This window comes from Ceratina calcarata, unplaced genomic scaffold (genome assembly GCF_001652005.2).
Source record: "Ceratina calcarata isolate Rehan_Ccalc_2016 unplaced genomic scaffold, ASM165200v1 scaffold171, whole genome shotgun sequence".
Taxonomy (NCBI): domain Eukaryota; kingdom Metazoa; phylum Arthropoda; class Insecta; order Hymenoptera; family Apidae; genus Ceratina; species Ceratina calcarata.
The window spans coordinates 152,890-171,239 of NW_017138459.1; the positions used below are offsets into that span (position 1 = coordinate 152,890).

An 18,350-nucleotide genomic window follows, 5' to 3' on the forward strand; every position below is an offset into this window, starting at 1 on the left:
GTAATGTCTGTGAAATTGTTTATGAATTTGCTGTAAACAACATTGGGAAAAAGTCTGAACAGCGACTGCAAAAACACTCGGTGGATTACGAACTATTTGCCGGTATACATATGTATACACGCAGCTTCTCACGTGCTGTGTTTCCGGTTGCTCGCTGGTCCGAGTGAACCGCCAGAGATAAATAGAACTGACGGTCACCGATAAAAAGCGGAGAACGAACGGAGGGAAAGCGAGAGAGAACAGAGCAAAAGAAGAGATGTCTCGATGTACGCACACATAATGTACGAGTCCTGAGAGAAGTCGGATTCCCTCCCGGAGCGGACGCGCGGCGCGACGCCGCCGCGCCACGGCACGACGTTCCGACTATAAGTAAGTCTCGCGCGGCGCGTCGCGGCTTAATGCCGTTGCCGCGTTCGTGGCGCCAAGAGGAGGGCCATTGGCGACGATAAGCCTCCTTCGTGTCCGGCACGAATGAGAAAAAGAAAGAGAAAAACGGAGATAGACACGCACAGCAGCCAGCTTTCACCCGCGTTTCAGCAGTGAATACATATATATACATATCCCGTCTGGGGTGTGGATCGCGACAGTGTAGATAATACGTTGCGGTCAGCCGTGCTCGGCCAGTGTCAGTCTAGAGTTAGTGTCGGTGAATAGAAGTGACCGAGTCGATTCGCGAGTCACGATAGCGTCGAATACACAGTTTCAATCTTTAACATCTCGAATTCCTTATATCAATCTTCGCTACTTCACTTTATCAGATTGTTCACAATTTCCTGAACAATTGTGCCGGAATCTCAATAATTCATAATCACCGGTGAAAGAATCGGAATTTCCGTCGGACTTATTCGACGTTAATATTTTAAATGCAAAAAAATACTTTATACTTGGAGTGATTGTCCCTGTCAGTAATTCTATTGTGTATTGTGATACGGAAACAGCACAGCAGAAGAGATCGGTACGAGTGTACAAAGTAGTGACAGACAGAGCGAAAGGGTGAAGAGGTACCAGCGTAGGGTGGTCGGTGTACCCAAAGGTGATGCGTAGTCCGTAAAGACTGTTGAAGAATCACATTTATCGCCCACTCTCGAAGACCTTCCCTTTGGTGCGTTTTGATGGTGATCATTGCAGTCGTGTTTTGACGTTCAAACGAAGCAAAATGTCGGGGCTGCTTTATACACTTCTGGGGCTGGCAGCCAGCACGAGTCTCCATTGCGCTGTTCGCCGAGAGATAAGCCCATGTACCTGCCGGCAGGAGGAGTTCTCCAGTTCCGTTATCAATCCGGCGCAAGCAGCGGCCGCAGCCGCAGCGGTCGCAGCCGTCGCGAATACCGGAAACAACCCTAGCCATCATGGACACGGGGAGCGAATCGAAGTCGTGTGCGAACGTATGGACTCATTCGAGCAGGTCGCGGGCGCGTTAAGGGGTAAATTTACCACCGAGCAACAAATTATCCTGCGAGTCTCGCATTCGAACCTCAGGGACATATCACGGCATGATTTTAAAGAGCTGCGGATGTCTATCACCAGGCTTGAACTCAACCACGATCATCTAGGGTGAGTGTAAGTTTACATGCATCGAATCGGGACTATCGAGAATTTTTTATCTGTTACAAAATTTCAGCATGAGATATTTTTTTTAGAAGAAGAGAGAAACTCTTTTTTTCTCTCCATCTAGTGATGTATCTCTTTTTAATTAGATTTTAACTGTCCGTGCTTGTTTTTTCTTGCATTTATTTCCATGAGGATTTTTTCATCCATTAGTTACATTGAAATGTTTCAATGTTAGTAACGGCAGTGATTAAGGCGTTTTGTTTGCATCGAAATACAAAATGCGAAGAAAACAAATGCTTTTTTGAACTTTTTATAAAAGAATTACTGAAAATGTGTAAAGGTACTTAAACAATTTTTGTGAGGACAGTGTACAATAGTAATTGCAAGCTGAATCTCAAATTAACTTTGACGTATGTACATAGAAGAATTGTAAAACGTTTTGCTCGCAGTAAATGCGAAACTTGAGTTCTGTTCGGTATGGTAACAAAGCGTTCAATGAATATCGAAAGAATGAATGCTTTTGCTCATGATCGACCTCGCAGTTTCAAGGAATCTTCCTCGATCATTTCGTGGAAGTGGTAAAATCGAGGAAATTCTTCAAGTACTCTTGATGTTGATAAAGAAAATCGTGTGACGACGATAGTGACGCGTGAATAAGTGATGTCAGCCACGCTTACTCTGACCATGCGTACACATTGACCGAGCTAACGTATCATGTTTCTAGAAGTTTTAAACTGTTTCGTAGTCCTCTCTGCGTAATTTTTTCCAATTTAACTACGCAACTTATCCGTCGATGAAATATTTTTCATATAAAAATTACGTGCCTATAAAAATTTGCGATTATAGTTCCAGTCGAGTGAACCGTTACGACATCATCTGGAGAATCGAGAATCGTAGCGGTCTAAGTATATTCGGCATTCGTTTATGAATTTTGAAGAATCCTCATGCATTTTCTTAAATAAAAAGATACGATAGAGAACGAAATCTCAATGCTTTGAAAAATTTTTAGATCGATTTTAACCGAAAAACATAATTAAGCGTGTTCATCAACCTCTTGACTTATGCTTCTATAATTCTCGATTGTTTATTTTCGATTTAATTATTTTAAACATAATTCATTTAGTTTTACAAATAAGTACAAATTTTTAACATCGTTGTAACGATCGACAGATTTCGCTCGTCTGATTATAAAATTCGTAATCTCTGAAGAATAGAGAATAAGACACCGTCAAAACTTTTGTAAAATATAAGGCATAATTGCAAGCAAAATCTAAAAAAGAATCGCGGTGATTCCAGTAGTTAAATGTCGGACTTCGATGCCCGGAAGTCTCCCGGGTCTGGAAAATTAATATACTTATTAAAACTGCGGTATCTTGGTAATTTGTAGTCCACCTAAAGTAATACGGCACCCAATGTCAATTCCGTCATAATTTAATGATTATCACTGTTTTATACTGTACCATGTCCTACGAATCATTTCTGCAGTCGATTCGACGTGAAACAACAATAAACGACAAAATTGGATCGAAAGAGAAGTCAAGAGAATATTGTGTAACAGGTGTAATGGAACGTAGTTTATAGCAGGTATTCGAATGCAGACGATCGTCATTTAGGACTCATAGAGGAGCACGCGTGCAAATACATCGTATGAGTTATTGATACGAATGACAATATCTCCACAAAAGGTCATCGTCTGATGGTTGCGAACATTGAGTAAAGATGTTTATATGTAACAAAGAACCGATTCCAATTGGTGTAATCGTTTAGCAAACCGACGATTTATGCGTAACATTCAATAGTAAAAATTCCTCTCGAATCATTGAAAAAGACGAACGTGAATTGTCCTTTGATTTATGATACGTTTACGTTAACGTTAATGCACGTTTACACATATGGTTGTCGAAAACAGTTACATACTAGAACCTGTGTCGTCCTTTATATTCGCGAGATATTTATTTGCATATTTTTATATTTTTACAACCGTGTTTATATAAACTATTAAATAATTTCATAATAACCAGACGATTTGGGTACATAGAAATTGACTCGTTGAATCCAATTTTATTGTACAGGTTGCGTTGTCCAGCAGGGTTTTAGTATGTATTTTAAAAGGCAGACAAATTAAAATGCATTGATGCTATTAGAAATAAACATATCGAGTTTTACCGTTTCCGTTTTTTCATAAAATCATTATTACGAACTGGCACAAAGGATGAACACTCTTCCTTGATTATTACGATACTACCATGATACACTTTGCCAGATGAAAGAAGATGAAAGTCCTTGACGAGTGAACAATCATCTTGAATGCGTCGCGTCGCGTCGTTGCTTCCCGAGCGAAGGATAGAAAAAGAGGAAGAGTTGTACGGGCGCGAGAATGAAATCTTAATCGTGCCTGACCTCTTCGAGCGAGTTATCAAGAAGAGGGTCTTCTCTTATCGTCTCGAGAAATAATTAAATAATGAAATGCTGTGAGCCAACCAGTACATGAATAATCAAATGATAATGACCGTGCGTCGCCTACGTTCTAGACATTCTATTGGCCCTTTCTCCTCAGATGTATTTTGATAAAGATTTGCATAATTTCAGAAACGTGACATAACATTGCGAGCTGAATTTCATTTATTAACGAGTTTAAGTTATGTACCAGAGTTCGTATGATGGAGTAACACAGGCATATTTACGTGTAAATGCATTTGTTTAAACAAATAACATCTTAAACAAATTAATGAAAAAATTATATTTTTCAAAAAGCGATTGCACGACTGGATTTTACAGGACAAATTATGAAGAAAATCTACTGACAACATTTGTATGAAAAATGCATTTGTCGTTGAGATTAAAAAAAATAAAAAACATTTAATTACAACATGAGAACAGGCTATTATAGTGACTGGAGTTGTGACGGGAGAAAACATTCGCGAACGAAAACGCGACGGGGATGCTAATATCTTACAAACGACATTCAAGAAAGACTTGAAAATTTGTACCTATGTGCTAAATATAATTATAGGCATATGTGCAAAGGTATCATAATTCACAGTTTCACTTTAGAAATACAGCATTTTAAAAAGCGCATTTTGAAATAAAAATCCAGCGTCGAGTCTTGACGACACTAACAATGACAGCCAATTGTTCGCAGACACATGTCTGCGAACTGCGCATGTTCTTTCTTGAATTTGTATTTTATCCTCCGTTATTACCGCGCAAATAATGTACGCGAATAGTCTACAGATGGGAGGCAGAATAGATAGATAGATGATGGAAGAAAAAATACAAATCCAAGACTATCTGCAGAAAACTGGGAGCGATTTTAGCAATTGTATATTTCCTATGTCTTTCCTAACGAGCTACTTTTCTCTCTCTTAATAGTGCTTTAGTATACAGTATCAATAAAAATTTAATCTCTAGCTTATAAAAAGAATTTCTCAAAACCTACAAACTTCGTACCGATTGAATATATGCATACATTCTGTTCTTGAACAGTAGTGCAAATCATTCCTTTGTGCCCTTAATCTTCTGTATTACGGAAAAATTTAAGTCTACTTTGTTAGTTCGTGACTAGGGCAATGAGCGAGATAACTTCATGTCTTATAGATAATTGTGATTGCATATCGTTCGCCGGCCATGTGTTTACAAGGACCACATGTTGCTCGATTTCTGATCGCTTACGTAGCGAGATAAGCCACTAGCGACGGAAACATTTAACATTTTTTGAGGACACCAAAGATGCCTATTTTTTCATACTCGAGACATATTATTTATCTATATTAGCAATCTTTAACACTTTACACATCTTGTGATTCGAATCTTTATTTGTAAGTTTGATCACTGAATGGGGCAAATGAATCTCTGCTTGAGATAATGAAAAATTTTAATAGGAATAAATAGTAATAGAAATAATTATATGAACAATAATGCCAGAGTACAATCCCGGTGAGACATTTACCGAGGCGAGTGCTACCTCCTTGTTGGCTCGTCAGTCGCGAAATTATTACATTACACTTTTGTGACTGGACATGAATGTTCTCGAACTCACAGCTCGCCATTGCGTATTGTAATAAAAAAATTAATTGTGAATGAATTGAGAAACTGTATGCTGACGACGTGAGACGAGACGATACGAGCTCGACGAGAGGCAAGGATGCAAGTACACTCTTACGCTCGATTGCTCTCGAGAATGTACTGCTGGCATAATAAATATCAATTATTGTAAATGAAATATTAAAAATTGAAAAGCGACTTTAATGTTTCGCAGGTACGTGGATGGTGAAGTTTTCGCGGGATTGGGGAGAACGCAGTATCTCAGTCTCGCAGATAACGAAGTACCGGCTATACCGCGGCACATTTTGTCACATCTTTCGTTGCTGAGGACCCTTGATCTCAGCAGAAATCGGATAAATCGTATAGATTCGGATGACTTTAAGGTACGCATGTGTATTCATAAAAATCTGTTTCATCAGCTGTTCACTAGTTACTATATAAACATTGATACACGTATCTCTTTATACATATATTCATATACGGGATTGCAAGAATGATCGACGCGACTTACATTCTCAATAAATTGTGTGTCTTATATTGTTTTGCGCGCTTCACACAATCGTAGATTTTATGAACCATTTATTTCAAACGAATGGATTTGCCCTCTAATGATCCTTGCACGAACGCTAAATATGCATGTGTAATTTTCAATGTCGTCAATCGAAGTGAGAAACTTCCATCGTCTGCATCTCTCCTTTTTTCTTATTTTACATATTTTATGTAAGAGACATGTAAAATAGGGCAAAAACCAGTATTGGTTGATCGTTTCGATTGTCACGCTTTATGAACAAGCACATGTTATTAGTGTTCAATTACGAGAGTTTGTGATCTTTCTTGACCAAATTAATATTGACTCCAATAAATTTAAGATACACATTCATCGATTAAGTCTAATCTTACATGCATTTAGTAACGCATAAGAAACATGTGGAATCATTTTTATGTCTACTTATTACGTGCATTGATTCCAAAGAAAATAATGTCATTTACGCACCTTCCAATAATGATTTTATGTTTAACACTCAATCCTATTAGATACGAATACAATAACGTTTTTATTTCCTTACTTCGTTTCTTTCTCTTTTCCCATAGGTTTTTCTCTTCTTTTAACTAAGCATATTGGTCAAGAAGAATTCGATCAGAAATAACGTTTTCACTTCTTTTTATTTATCTATTTCCTTCCTTACCGTTCTTTAAAGAAATAAATAATACGCTGAGTGGATACATTCTAAACACGTTTCGTATACTACGCGTGAGTTAAAGCATTTGTAACCGGCGTATGAACGAACAATTCATTACGAGGAGAGGAGGGCAACTATATACTTACTACTCGGTAGAGGTTGGTGGGGTTTCCCTGGCGCTTGTCGCGCACGTGACCGGCCACGTGCAGAGAATTGTTCCGTCAATCGTTTTCTAGACGATTCATGCTACTTACGAAGATTTTTTTTATTTCGCGACTGTATTTCGTGTGCTAAAAAACGATAGAAATTACGCAAAGTACGTGTATTACCGATGTTTCGATCTAATGAAGAATTTACTAATTGAATAAAGTTGCAATTTTTACTATTCTCCACAACATTTTGATTTTTATTTCGTATCGATTGGACATCGATGCGTTTTAAGTAATAGAGAAAAAATAATGTTTATTTGGATACTTTATGGGAAAGAATGACTTCGTGTAACAATATTGATCCATTAAACAAAAATGTTTATCGAACAATAGTAAATGCATGTTGATTTGAATTTGAATTGATTAGTATAGTAAACGCGGATGCTTTGGAATCATAAACTTCCTGTACACTTCGAGAAAATCATGTCATGTAACAATGTTGTTTAAGTAATCTGTTAACGCTCATCGTGTAACCTTCGGTCGTGATTAAACATCGCAGATTCTCGTGTTTAATGACGTTCATCCACACTGCTGAATATGGAGTATAATAAACAGCTGTCTCATTACTAGTCTGCTTAGTTTCATTTCAATTTCCTCATAAGAATCGTGCGATTGCAAATCTCAACATAAAATATATATAATACGTATAATAATACGTATATGCAGTCGATAGAATACTAAACTTCGAGTAAAAAAGTTTTACACAGAACAGGATAAACGACTAATGCAACTGTACCGTTCGAAAATGCATATTCTCAAAGGGCACTTTTTACCTATGATTTTCAGTACAATCCGACATTACAGCATCTCTCTATGGCCGGAAATACGATTTCAGAAATGATGCCGGGCTCGTTGCCGCCGTTAGTGAAGCACCTACATGTCGGCCGCAATCACTTGCAAAGTCTGAATCGAACCTTACGGTACGACACTTTCTTGATTACTGCAAAATTTACGTTCATTCACGAAGCTCCTAGAACGTATCGGACATCCTGTTTACCATTGCTACGGTGGCTCTAATTTAATTGGTTCTATTCATCGTTGATGTAACAAGAAGCCTCCGCGGACTGGACCGAATGATTAAGCGAACGTGCACGCAGATTATATGCTGAGGAGAGAACAATTAAGTTCGCGATCAAGTCACGTGCTCAAGATTATGCATTTCGGAGAACCGTTTCTCTTCTCTTTCGAACCTCGAATCGGATAAAAAAATATAAAGAAAGGGAAAGCTTAAGTTTTGTTTAAAGAAATTGTTGGGGAAGACTTTTTGACCAACATCGTAATAGAATAAAATAAATAAAGAATTTTGGTCCCTCGCGTTCGATGGAGGAATCAGTTTTATTTTGGGAACTTAAGACAAGAACGTCATCGACATGGATTAATCTTATTTCAGAGATTTGAATCAGTTGGAATGGCTGCTAATTAACGCAAACGAGCTCACGTCTCTGGACGGCGAGCTACCGTCCTCCGGTCATAATTTGAAAATGCTCTACGCCGTGGACAATAAATTAACTCATCTGCCAGCGGAATTTCGTTACCTGCATCGTTTGGAAACGTTGTTTCTTCAGCACAACAAAATTCGTACTCTAGATGGTACACTGCAAAAGGCACGTCGGTTGAAGTTCCTCGAACTTTCGTACAACGATCTACAAGAGGTACGTAATGATCAATCATATTCATAACAAAAAATTAACAATTACTTACACTTTTTTACATTAAAGAATTATCATTAAATAGTTCACAACTGTTATCTCTTTTCATTGGAAATGCAGTGGCATGTCTTGTGCAATTCACAAGAAACAATTAGTCGTCAGACAAGCCGGTATCAACATATTAACATTTGCATAGATTAATTTTGTGCTTTAAAATATTCTACTTTGAATCCGTTATCATTGTCATTGAAGATACGAAAAGAAAAAAAAACATTTTTTCAAGTTGATCAATAATAAAAAAAGATATTGCGCGATAATTAAATGATGGATCAAAAGTGTTTCGCTTTAATTTATTTATTTATTATCCACAAAGCACGATGTTGACATCGACGCAACGCGGTAGTCGGTTAAAACATGCAGATATAAGTATGTATACGAAGTGCAAGTGCACGATCTCGATGTATGATAACGCGATGTATGGAGGCGTTCGTTCAGTGTTCCGTGCATTAAGTCAATTACTACATCCTAATGTAATTACATATTACATGTGTCGTACGCTTCCGACCCGCGGATTAAATTTTTATTAAAACTGACGGCTCGTACTAGATGGTCTTCGTTCCAATTCTACAATCTGACTGGTCTTTTTGGCTTACTATAAGGTTTCACCATTACCACATCATAATAAGAGTTCTTTAATCGAGTTGAAAATGAATTGTACAATACAAGATTGAAGTATCACGATAATTAAAATAAATTCAGTAACGTAAAGATGATTTTTACTGAGAGAGGCCAGAACCTCGCCTTATTTCCTTCCAATGTTTTTTGCATTCTGTTTCATATTGCATATCTCATTGCGCCCCAAGTATTAGCTTATTTTTTATGAGATAAAAATAAGAGTTTGCTAAATATGTTTTTACATATACTGATAATTGTGAAACACAGGGCACTGGAGGTGGTCAGACTGCATTTTGGGAATGGCCCACTTCATCCTCTATCTAATCACGTTAATGAACTAAATTTAAAACAAAATCATAAGAGAGTTAATAAATATTATTCGGGACAAAATGTGTACGTTTTTCTCAGCTAACGGAAGAGGATTTCGTAGAAGCAGAAATGTTAGAAGAGCTGCAAATCGGACATAATTCTTTAAAATCATTGGGCGGTGCTGGTGGAGGTAACGGTGACGGAAACGGAGGCAACAGTGTCCTTTATCCTCTTAGGTCTCTCAAGTGCTTGAACTTGACGCACAACGAGCTTACCGATTTTTCATTCGCTTCACTTCGTGGTTTGCGCGAGCTCCGATTGTTGGATCTCTCGAACAACAAAATCGCACACCTTCACAGAGGAAGAACACCATCAGAGGTACGTGCTTAAGTTTCGAAAGAGATTATGTCGCGCCACATGAAATTCAGTATTATTTTATTTGTACTTATCCAACAATAAGTTCCTGGCAAACATTATACCATCGTATAAGTGTTACATGTTACATTTTTTATGAACTTCATGACTTTTACTGTGCTGCACGTATATTTTATAAGTGTCTATGCTACAACTTCAAACCCAATGAGCTGAACAAATAACCCAAGATTCCTGATCGCTTTCCTTATTTTTACAGAATTTAGTAGAAGAGGAAGGAGACGAAACTGCCGGTGGAAACATCCAGGATATGCGTCTTCAACATAACGAACTACGAAGCTTGGACGGCTCATTGTTCCTCGGAATGAAAGAATTGCAAAGGCTGAATCTCAGTCACAATGCTCTGGGACCAACAATTGGACCACGTGATCTACGAGGCCTTGATGGTCTCAAAGTCCTTGATCTCTCCCATAACGAGCTCACCACTCTTGAGGATACATCAGAGGTATGCATAATTATACGTGAAATCAATTAAAATTTATTGTTCCTATCAAGAGATTATATTGTTTCACGAGTTATTGTACGATACAGTCTAACTGATTAAAATACCAAATAGAAGATTTATAATAAATGCAAAATTTCGATTCAGTTTACGTTATTCATTACTGCATTTATTGACACAGTATCAAAAACAGAAAATCTGCCTATAAAATGTTAATTGTATTCTTTAACAATGTTTCGATGGAAAATAGTCTTTTTATCACGGTAACCTTCATTCTGTTCAGACTTGGCTTCCCTCTTTGGAGGAATTAAACGCGTCGCACAATCGCTTAGTGACACTGTCCGAGAGAGACTTCCGCGGATTCCCGGTTCTCTGCTGGGCAGACGTGAGTGCGAATCGAATTCGAACGTTGATGCCGGAACTTGTTGCAAACACGCGTTGTACTGTGCACGGTGTTCCTGACGTGCTTCGTATATATCTCCAAGGTAAGTCTTAATCTTCTGTTATCAACGTTATCAAATATTACGCCATCGATTGCTGACGACATTTGAAAAATTTGCCAGACTTCCTGCTCCCCTTCTTGCTTCGCGAGCAAACACAGTTAATAACGAATCATCGATAAACAAAATTGAAACCATTGATTGAAACATATGCTGTATTCAAAGAAAAAATGATTCACGTCTTTTCTTTTGATAAAATATAAACATCATCAGATGAAAAGACAGAATATTTTAGATTACGTATATATAATAAAACAGTAAATTAAATACAGGTGTATTTGATTTTTCACAAACGTCATTCTATTTGATCACACGAAACCATATTTTTTATTGTTTGTTTTTCTTGTTTTTCCAAAGTTTCGTGGAAAAGTTCATTCTGATACCTATATAGATCAACCGCGACACATGATTACTTTGATATGACGTTTAAGTCGAATATAAATCATTATAACTTTCGCGTTCACTCAACAATTTGAATAATGTGTCGTGTGCAAATACGCATAGCCGTCTCGGCTCGAAAGCCGATGAGAAGCGTTCGATTACCTGTACGAGACAACATCGTGCGATTTCGCTTTCCACTGTCGTAAAAAGTAAACGTCTTTATTAAACACAGACGTGATGAGTAGGCGCCAGTGCATAATTAATAAATATATCGTTAAGTGTCGCCAAGACAGACGTATCGATGAATAGATGAGTGGGAAGGAGAAGGGAAGGGTGATGAAAGTGGCCGGTTGGCGGCAGAAAATGAATTACTGCTTGATAATAACGATGGCTCCGTTCGTATCCCGCATCTTTATTTTGTTGTAAGACTTACATTTAACGCGATAACCTCCGTCGTGGCGCCATTTCACATTATTTGTTGTCGAATCGTTGCTATTGTTAAAACGTATGTATAATATATATAAAATACACAAGTTTTCATGATGGTTTCGCTATCGTATCCGATCCCTGGTTATAGGTATCACGGTCAGCCTGATCACTTCCAGAACTCCCCTTCTTGTTTCCTGTTCACGTTTTCATTGAACGATTTCATTTTCTTCTACGCGAAAGATGTTTCTATTCCGCGAATCATTCCTTGTTGTTCCAGTGTCGTTATCATTTAATTCAAATCACACGATTGCGTATTTATAAGGCCTTAACAAGGTATCACGGTCAGCCTAATCACTTCCAGAACTCCCCTTCTTGTTTCCTGTTCACGTTTTCATTGAACGATTTCATTTTCTTCTACGCGAAAGATGTTTCTATTCCGCGAATCATTCCTTGTTGTTCCAGTGTCGTTATCATTTAATTCAAATCACACGATTGCGTATTTATAAGGCCTTAACGGCCGATACGACCGACCATCAATATGAATAAACCTACATACATCAGCCAGCGATTAAACCTTCGATGTAATCTCTTCAATTCTCTTTAATGGACTATGTTAACGGATGATGATTTCATGAGAGAAATGGTCAGATGCCTGTAATGTAGAAGCTTCTTAAAAAATGTAAAAAACGTAGTATTTGTACTTGTAGACGTATTATAGTGTATATACACATATATATTAGAGTTTATTAAAATAAACAGAGCTCATGGCTGATACTGTTCAATAAGCGATTCTACAAACAAAAGTATAATCCTGAAATAAATGCTGATCACTACATATTGAATAATATTCGATAATTAGCCGTTCGAAATAGATAAAAAATAGTTAGACACTGTTTCGATTAAATCTCAAGTATGTGGACAAGAGTGCAATCAGTCTTTAGCACGTATGATACGAAACCCATATGTACCAATTATTGTTATCAGAGTTCTTCGCTTATCAGCCAACGACACACGTCACAGAAAAAGCTTGCCCTTTGTGATCTTCCAATGTTTTTTTTTGTTTGCAGATAATCCAGTACTGTGCGATCCCGGTCTTGCAGACCTGACTGTGGCTTTCGAAGTGAATCATGCGAAAGTCTATGGTGTTGCCAATAATTGCCCAACTACCGCGACGCTTATCGAACAAACGTCCCCGCTTCCACCGCTGCCACCGACACTGCTGTTGGCCGCCGCGGCGGCCGCATCTGGCGGTAACGTTTCTTTCGCTGCGACCCTCGAGTAATTCTCCCGAATCGTGCGAAGAATCGCCTAAGGACCGCAAAGAGGTATTTAAAGGAAGACGAAGAAGAGGAATGCAGGAACGATCATAACAGAATCGTGGTTTGTCCCTTATGCGGTGCTCTTCGAACTTTGAACTTTGAACTGATTTAGCACCTTTTGCTGCTATGACAAAGTGTGTCAGAGGAACAGTCATGCGATTCGTGGCTACCCGTTTTACACGGACTCTATACATACTCCGAAGTAGACAAAGTCTGCTAGACAGACTGAAAATATACGGACGCGAGCGGTTCGGATCTTAACGTAATCTCGTTTCAAGTTCGACGTTTAGCTAGGCAATAAGCACCGATGTTTTAGCTCGTTTTAATCTCATACGCGTGAGTGAATTTCTTGGAAGCATCAGAAAGGGGAAAAAGTGTTACATAATATGTATACACTCGTAAACACGCGAACATTCGTTAAGATCCGAACGCCGACGTGACTTTCTACACACGCGGCTAATTCGGTTAGATCGACTCCTGACAACTGTTTGCGATTTAACGTCACTCTTTACGCGATAGATGCGTATTACTGTAGTAGTTGCTTAAAGAAAAAGAAAAAACCGATATATGTATACGTATTTATTTTTACTGAGTTGCGTAGCGCAAGAATACGGTCCTTTTCGTCGTGATGAGACGATTTCTTATGTGTTCAACATGGAACAGGACCGAGCGCAAAGATTCGATCTGATGTTCATCGTACACAGAAAAGAAGGAGAATGAACAAGGAACTTACATCACTTGTTCAAAGTACGGATCGAAATGAATTGACGAGGCCTCGCTTACGTGGTCCAAAAGCGATTAATTAATGTTTCTGTTCTATTAGGCTACATCATAACGCTGTAAATAGTTGTTAAGCTGCTACTTGTTGAATATCTTGCGCCCTTGTCTTGAGTATCTCATTTTAAATTTTAATTCGCGTTATGTACTATTTAGAACATTTGCCAATCTTTCTTCTGTTAACTCTCTATTGTATCGTGCAACTTTGGACTCATATAATGGTCGCTAAAGATTTAATGGAAAGAAAAATGTATTATATGAGTTTTGTACAAACTTAGCTTGAAAATGTAAAAAAAAAATAATACAGAATAAAAAGTAATTTAATTAATAGAGGGTTAACGTTTTCCTTGGAGTAGTTACGTACAAAGCATATATTTCGCGGTGTAAAAATTTGGTATATTCGAAGTTTTTGAGGTCGATTTGTTTTTAAATCGAGCTCGAAATGATCGTTAATCACCAATGTTTCAAAGTATTATCTGCTATTAACGCTAGTGCAAGTGAAATAATTTTTTTGTGTTTGACTACAATTCCCTTAAAGATTTGTTTTTCATTATGAAAAAAGAATGAAATTTTGAATAGGTACATAGGTATATATATAGTGATTTGCTAGGTATTAATCTCATTAACGCCGACAACGTGAATACGGCTAGTATTTTATACGAGAATAATCCAACGATTCCCATTGTCGACGTTTCGATCTTTAATTAAATTCCTGAATGATCGAGTAAATGAACTATCGAGCGGGTCAATAGTGTAAGTGAAATCTGTTAGCTTACGTTGTGTATGCGATATGGACTGATTGGCAGTGGGCGAACAATTGACCCTCTCGTTAACTCGTGCCAATAGGGATGAATTGTTATCAACGTGCTTCCACGCATACATAATCAATTGACCCTTTCCATGTACAAGTAAGTCGTGCAAATACTTCATAAGTAGTTATATTAATAACTAAGTTAATATAACAATCAATAAATAACGACGAATTCGTGATTCCACTGAGCCATGTTCAAGTTAAATTTTAGTAATGAACTTTCATTGTCAGACATTATTTGAACAATTCTTATGCAATTTGACAGTTACAGACAGATTGTTACAGTACTATCACATAAGAACTAGATTCCCATAAATCTGTATACTGTCCGATACAAATGATAAGATTGTTAAAAAGTTTATTTATATTCGTTATATCTCTATTATTCTTATTATAAGCAAGATGAAACTATACATACATTTTTAGTGTATCGATGAGAGAAGTCACTTGTTAATTAGGCTTTACTGTCGAAAGTTATTTATCGATCAAATGAACGATCAAGTATTAGAACATATTTATAACAATTGTTTGACAAATGAATTTTTAATGAATAAATACTTATTTACAAAATTTAGAGGAAATTAATAACTCCGAACTTAATCGCTCATAAAACAGATAGCTTGACATATATGACTATAAGTGCCATATATATAAATAGAAATCAAATAGAGATTTTTCTGTAATTATAGTTATCTAAGTAATTTATCACTGTGATTAGAATTTTATCGTTCTTAATATGAGCTGTAAGCAAATAGTACGTCACGACGTGTCACACAACATATGTATATGATACCAGAAAATTACTTATAATAATAAATATACTGTAATATGATCACAGCAATGTGTGAACTTTCGCAATGTATAGTGTTGCAAGTCTTTTATATTTAATAAGACGATTTAAATACTAGTTTGTACTAATAAAGGCTTTAATCTTACAATAATGTTACATCGTATAATAGCTTTAACACTACAAAAAATTATTACCCTTAACATTACCAGGTTTCGATAATAAAAAAGATATTATGATATCTTAAAGCGGAAATGATTTCGTACGCGCCGTGACCCTTTTTGGGTCTGTTCGGTTCCAAGTACTTTATGGGGGGTAAAGTCTTTTTTCCTCGGAGTTCACCCATAAATCAATGGTTTTTTATTTTAAGTGAAATTTCTAACCCTTTCCTAACATTCTTTTCATTTCTATTTTTTTTTTTTTATTACTTAAAACACGTAATTTTAGTAAAAGGCTAAAGTTACTGCGCAACAACGATAATAATATTCATATTCATTTTATATTTTCCGTGTTTAAATAATATTTAACAAAAATATCCCTGAGTTTACAAAGAAATGCAGTTAAATCCGAAATTTCTGATTGTTTGGAGAAGTCGACAATGTTCTTGAACTCTCTCAAATGTTCTTTTTTAAGCACAGGTTCAATTGTTTCCACTAAAATGGATAGAATTATTTACGTACACATTCAAATTTGGAACAATATGTTTGTAATTTTTCAAATATTTCATACCTCTCCATATGCTGTCATAATTAGTTACATACACAAAATATTTATCTTTCATATCAGCGTCACATACAAAGAAAGAACCTTTAATTTGCTCGTGTTCCTCATTTTCAGTTAAATGTATGCTGAAGTCTAAATATTGCTTATAATAAAAACAAGCAAGTTTAATAGCATTCCATTTTGCTACCTTATGTTCTTTCCTTTTTTCTGATTCTAAAAACATTGGAAAACATAATTATAAAAGTGGTAAACTCATAAAACATTCACTTAACATATGAAATATAATTAGGCATATACAACGAATACCTTGTTGTAAATCGATCATTTCCAGAGTTAAACTATCTCTCTTTAATTTTGCATCATTAACTTCTTCTTTCAGTTCTTCTTGCTTCTTGATTGCATTAGAAAGCTTTTTCACAACAACTTTCTGTTCTAACTTTATTGCATCCATTTCAGATTTTAACTTTTCTAGTTCTTGTTGCAATTCTGATATCTTATGAGCATTTTGTGTCCTCTTACCTATACATTCTAAAAAAAAGAGTAACAAGTTAAAAACTGAAGGATTTGTTTAAATATATTTAAGAAATAAAATACTGTGTTAATTGAATTCCTTGTTTACTTAAAAGATACATATTAATTCTGTGCAAATACATTATATTTGATTATTTGAGATATCTGCTTTAACAAATTTATTACATGAACTTTAATTAAAGTTCAACACAGAATGCAAATTTATGATCAAAATGTAATGTTTAGACATTCTGACTAAAAAAACATATGTTAAACAAATACCAATTTCATATGTAGTTGCAGCTTCAATTTTGATGGCAATTTTCTCACGAAAATTATAACAATTTGATACTAACTTTTTCAATACACTAAACTCTCTATTTTGAATAACGTAAACAATGTCATAATTAAATTCTTCCATTGTCAATACATAATTTTTATTGTGAATAACTTCGACCATACAGTAACGGTTTTAACCTTTAAAACTGCGATTGTTGACGCGACCAAATCTGATCTGAAGTTAGCCGATTACTTATATTAGTCTCAAACCGGTATTCAAATCACACTAAACCAATCACAAGGGTTAAAAAATTTGAATCATCCCCTTCCTATTTATTTAGAAACAAATGTAACTGTGGATAGAAGTATGAAATTTATATGAATATAAGGTTTTCTTCTATGTTATAACATATTTCGTACCTACTAAAGACTATAATACTCAAAGTGAAAAGCGCATGAGGATTAAATTCATTTCTATTTATAAAATATTAATAACATACATTACGAAAATCCTTTTATTCATCGCACCTGTTTTTTGCATTATGCAGTAAAGAAAAAGTGCGTACATCACGGTCTTTCCTGAAATTCTTCTTAATGCTAAACTGTAGGCAAATACTGAGATATATGCGCATGACTCATTATTATTTCACAATATTTTGAAAAATTGCTGTTTCAGAATTATATCTAAATTTTTTTTCTCAGGCTACACATTAAAATTTAGATGCTACTTTCGATAGGGTCATATAACAATTATACATACAATTATCCATTTCTATTTGACATTTATTTAATTCACTGGTTTTTGTATTTATTTAATCACAAAGGAAGTTAATTAGCTATTTGAATTAGATAACGATGGATAGAACTGTTTAATCGTAATACTAAGCAAATATTATGACGGATTCGTTACGACGTCTCTTTAATGCTTCCATTGATTTATTCTTAATTTACACAGATGTTTATCAGTGAAACAGATTCGTATATAAGTAGGTATAAGAATCGAATTACGACTTACACTTAAGACTTGTCGAAAGTTTGCACCTCCGAGAACACGATCGAAAATGTCTAAATTTTTACTGATCTTCGTCATTCTCGGCATTGGAGCTGTTTTGGTACATACGTATTATATTTGAGTATGGTTCTGTAGATTAGTAACATCAGATATAACGAAGCATTTGAGTATTAAGGAATCTGCTCATTTTAATTGTTAACTATATATAAGTATTTTTTATAAAATTTTTATACCATTCATTTAATTTTTAACGAAATTTTACGCAGGCCTTGCCACATGAATCGGAAAATGGACTAAATGAGGCTCTTAGATTTAGAGTACGTATTAATA

The 18,350-nt window shown here is 35.9% G+C and overlaps 3 protein-coding genes across 3 annotated transcripts in view; 2 read left to right on the forward strand and 1 right to left on the reverse strand.

Moving 5' to 3' along the window:
* The first annotated feature begins 377 nt into the window (after nt 1-377).
* ltl (leucine-rich repeat-containing larval translucida) lies at nt 378-15,650 on the forward strand. The gene is made up of 8 exons (XM_018037552.2): nt 378-1,554; nt 5,810-5,978; nt 7,772-7,905; nt 8,376-8,637; nt 9,718-9,996; nt 10,250-10,495; nt 10,776-10,977; nt 12,870-15,650. Exons 1-8 carry the CDS (start codon nt 1,157-1,159, stop codon nt 13,082-13,084), a joined length of 1,905 nt encoding a protein of 634 aa, XP_017893041.1. The 5' UTR covers nt 378-1,156; the 3' UTR covers nt 13,085-15,650.
* Nucleotides 15,651-15,906: 256 nt separating this feature from the next.
* Nucleotides 15,907-17,251, reverse strand: LOC108632775 (uncharacterized). The gene is made up of 4 exons (XM_018037554.2): nt 17,012-17,251; nt 16,526-16,747; nt 16,226-16,432; nt 15,907-16,149 (listed from the first exon to the last, which is right to left on the reverse strand). Exons 1-4 carry the CDS (start codon nt 17,187-17,189, stop codon nt 15,989-15,991), a joined length of 768 nt encoding a protein of 255 aa, XP_017893043.1. The 5' UTR covers nt 17,190-17,251; the 3' UTR covers nt 15,907-15,988.
* Nucleotides 17,252-18,277: 1,026 nt separating this feature from the next.
* LOC108632743 (uncharacterized protein PF11_0207) overlaps nt 18,278-18,350 on the forward strand; it is a gene marked incomplete at its 5' end in the record, with an annotated part of 3,617 nt that continues 3,544 nt past the window's right edge. Inside the window, one exon of the mRNA XM_026810709.1 lies at nt 18,278-18,337. Coding sequence (XP_026666510.1) covers nt 18,278-18,337 — 60 coding nt within the window. The remainder of the gene's footprint in view (nt 18,338-18,350) is intronic.

What these genes read in the sequence shown, in the direction of transcription:
- ltl (XM_018037552.2), top strand. Translation starts at nt 1,157, where the DNA reads ATGTCGGGGCTGCTTTATACACTTCTGGGGCTGGCAGCCAGCACGAGT. An exon ending in AGTCTGAATCGAACCTTACG is followed by an intron (nt 7,906 to 8,375) that starts GTACGACACTTT and finishes ATCTTATTTCAG; the next exon opens with AGATTTGAATCAGTTGGAAT. An exon ending in CGTACAACGATCTACAAGAG is followed by an intron (nt 8,638 to 9,717) that starts GTACGTAATGAT and finishes CGTTTTTCTCAG; the next exon opens with CTAACGGAAGAGGATTTCGT.
- LOC108632775 (XM_018037554.2), bottom strand. Translation starts at nt 17,189, where the DNA reads ATGGTCGAAGTTATTCACAATAAAAATTATGTATTGACAATGGAAGAA. An exon ending in AATGATCGATTTACAACAAG is followed by an intron (nt 16,433 to 16,525) that starts GTATTCGTTGTA and finishes CAATGTTTTTAG; the next exon opens with AATCAGAAAAAAGGAAAGAA. An exon ending in TTATGACAGCATATGGAGAG is followed by an intron (nt 16,150 to 16,225) that starts GTATGAAATATT and finishes TATCCATTTTAG; the next exon opens with TGGAAACAATTGAACCTGTG.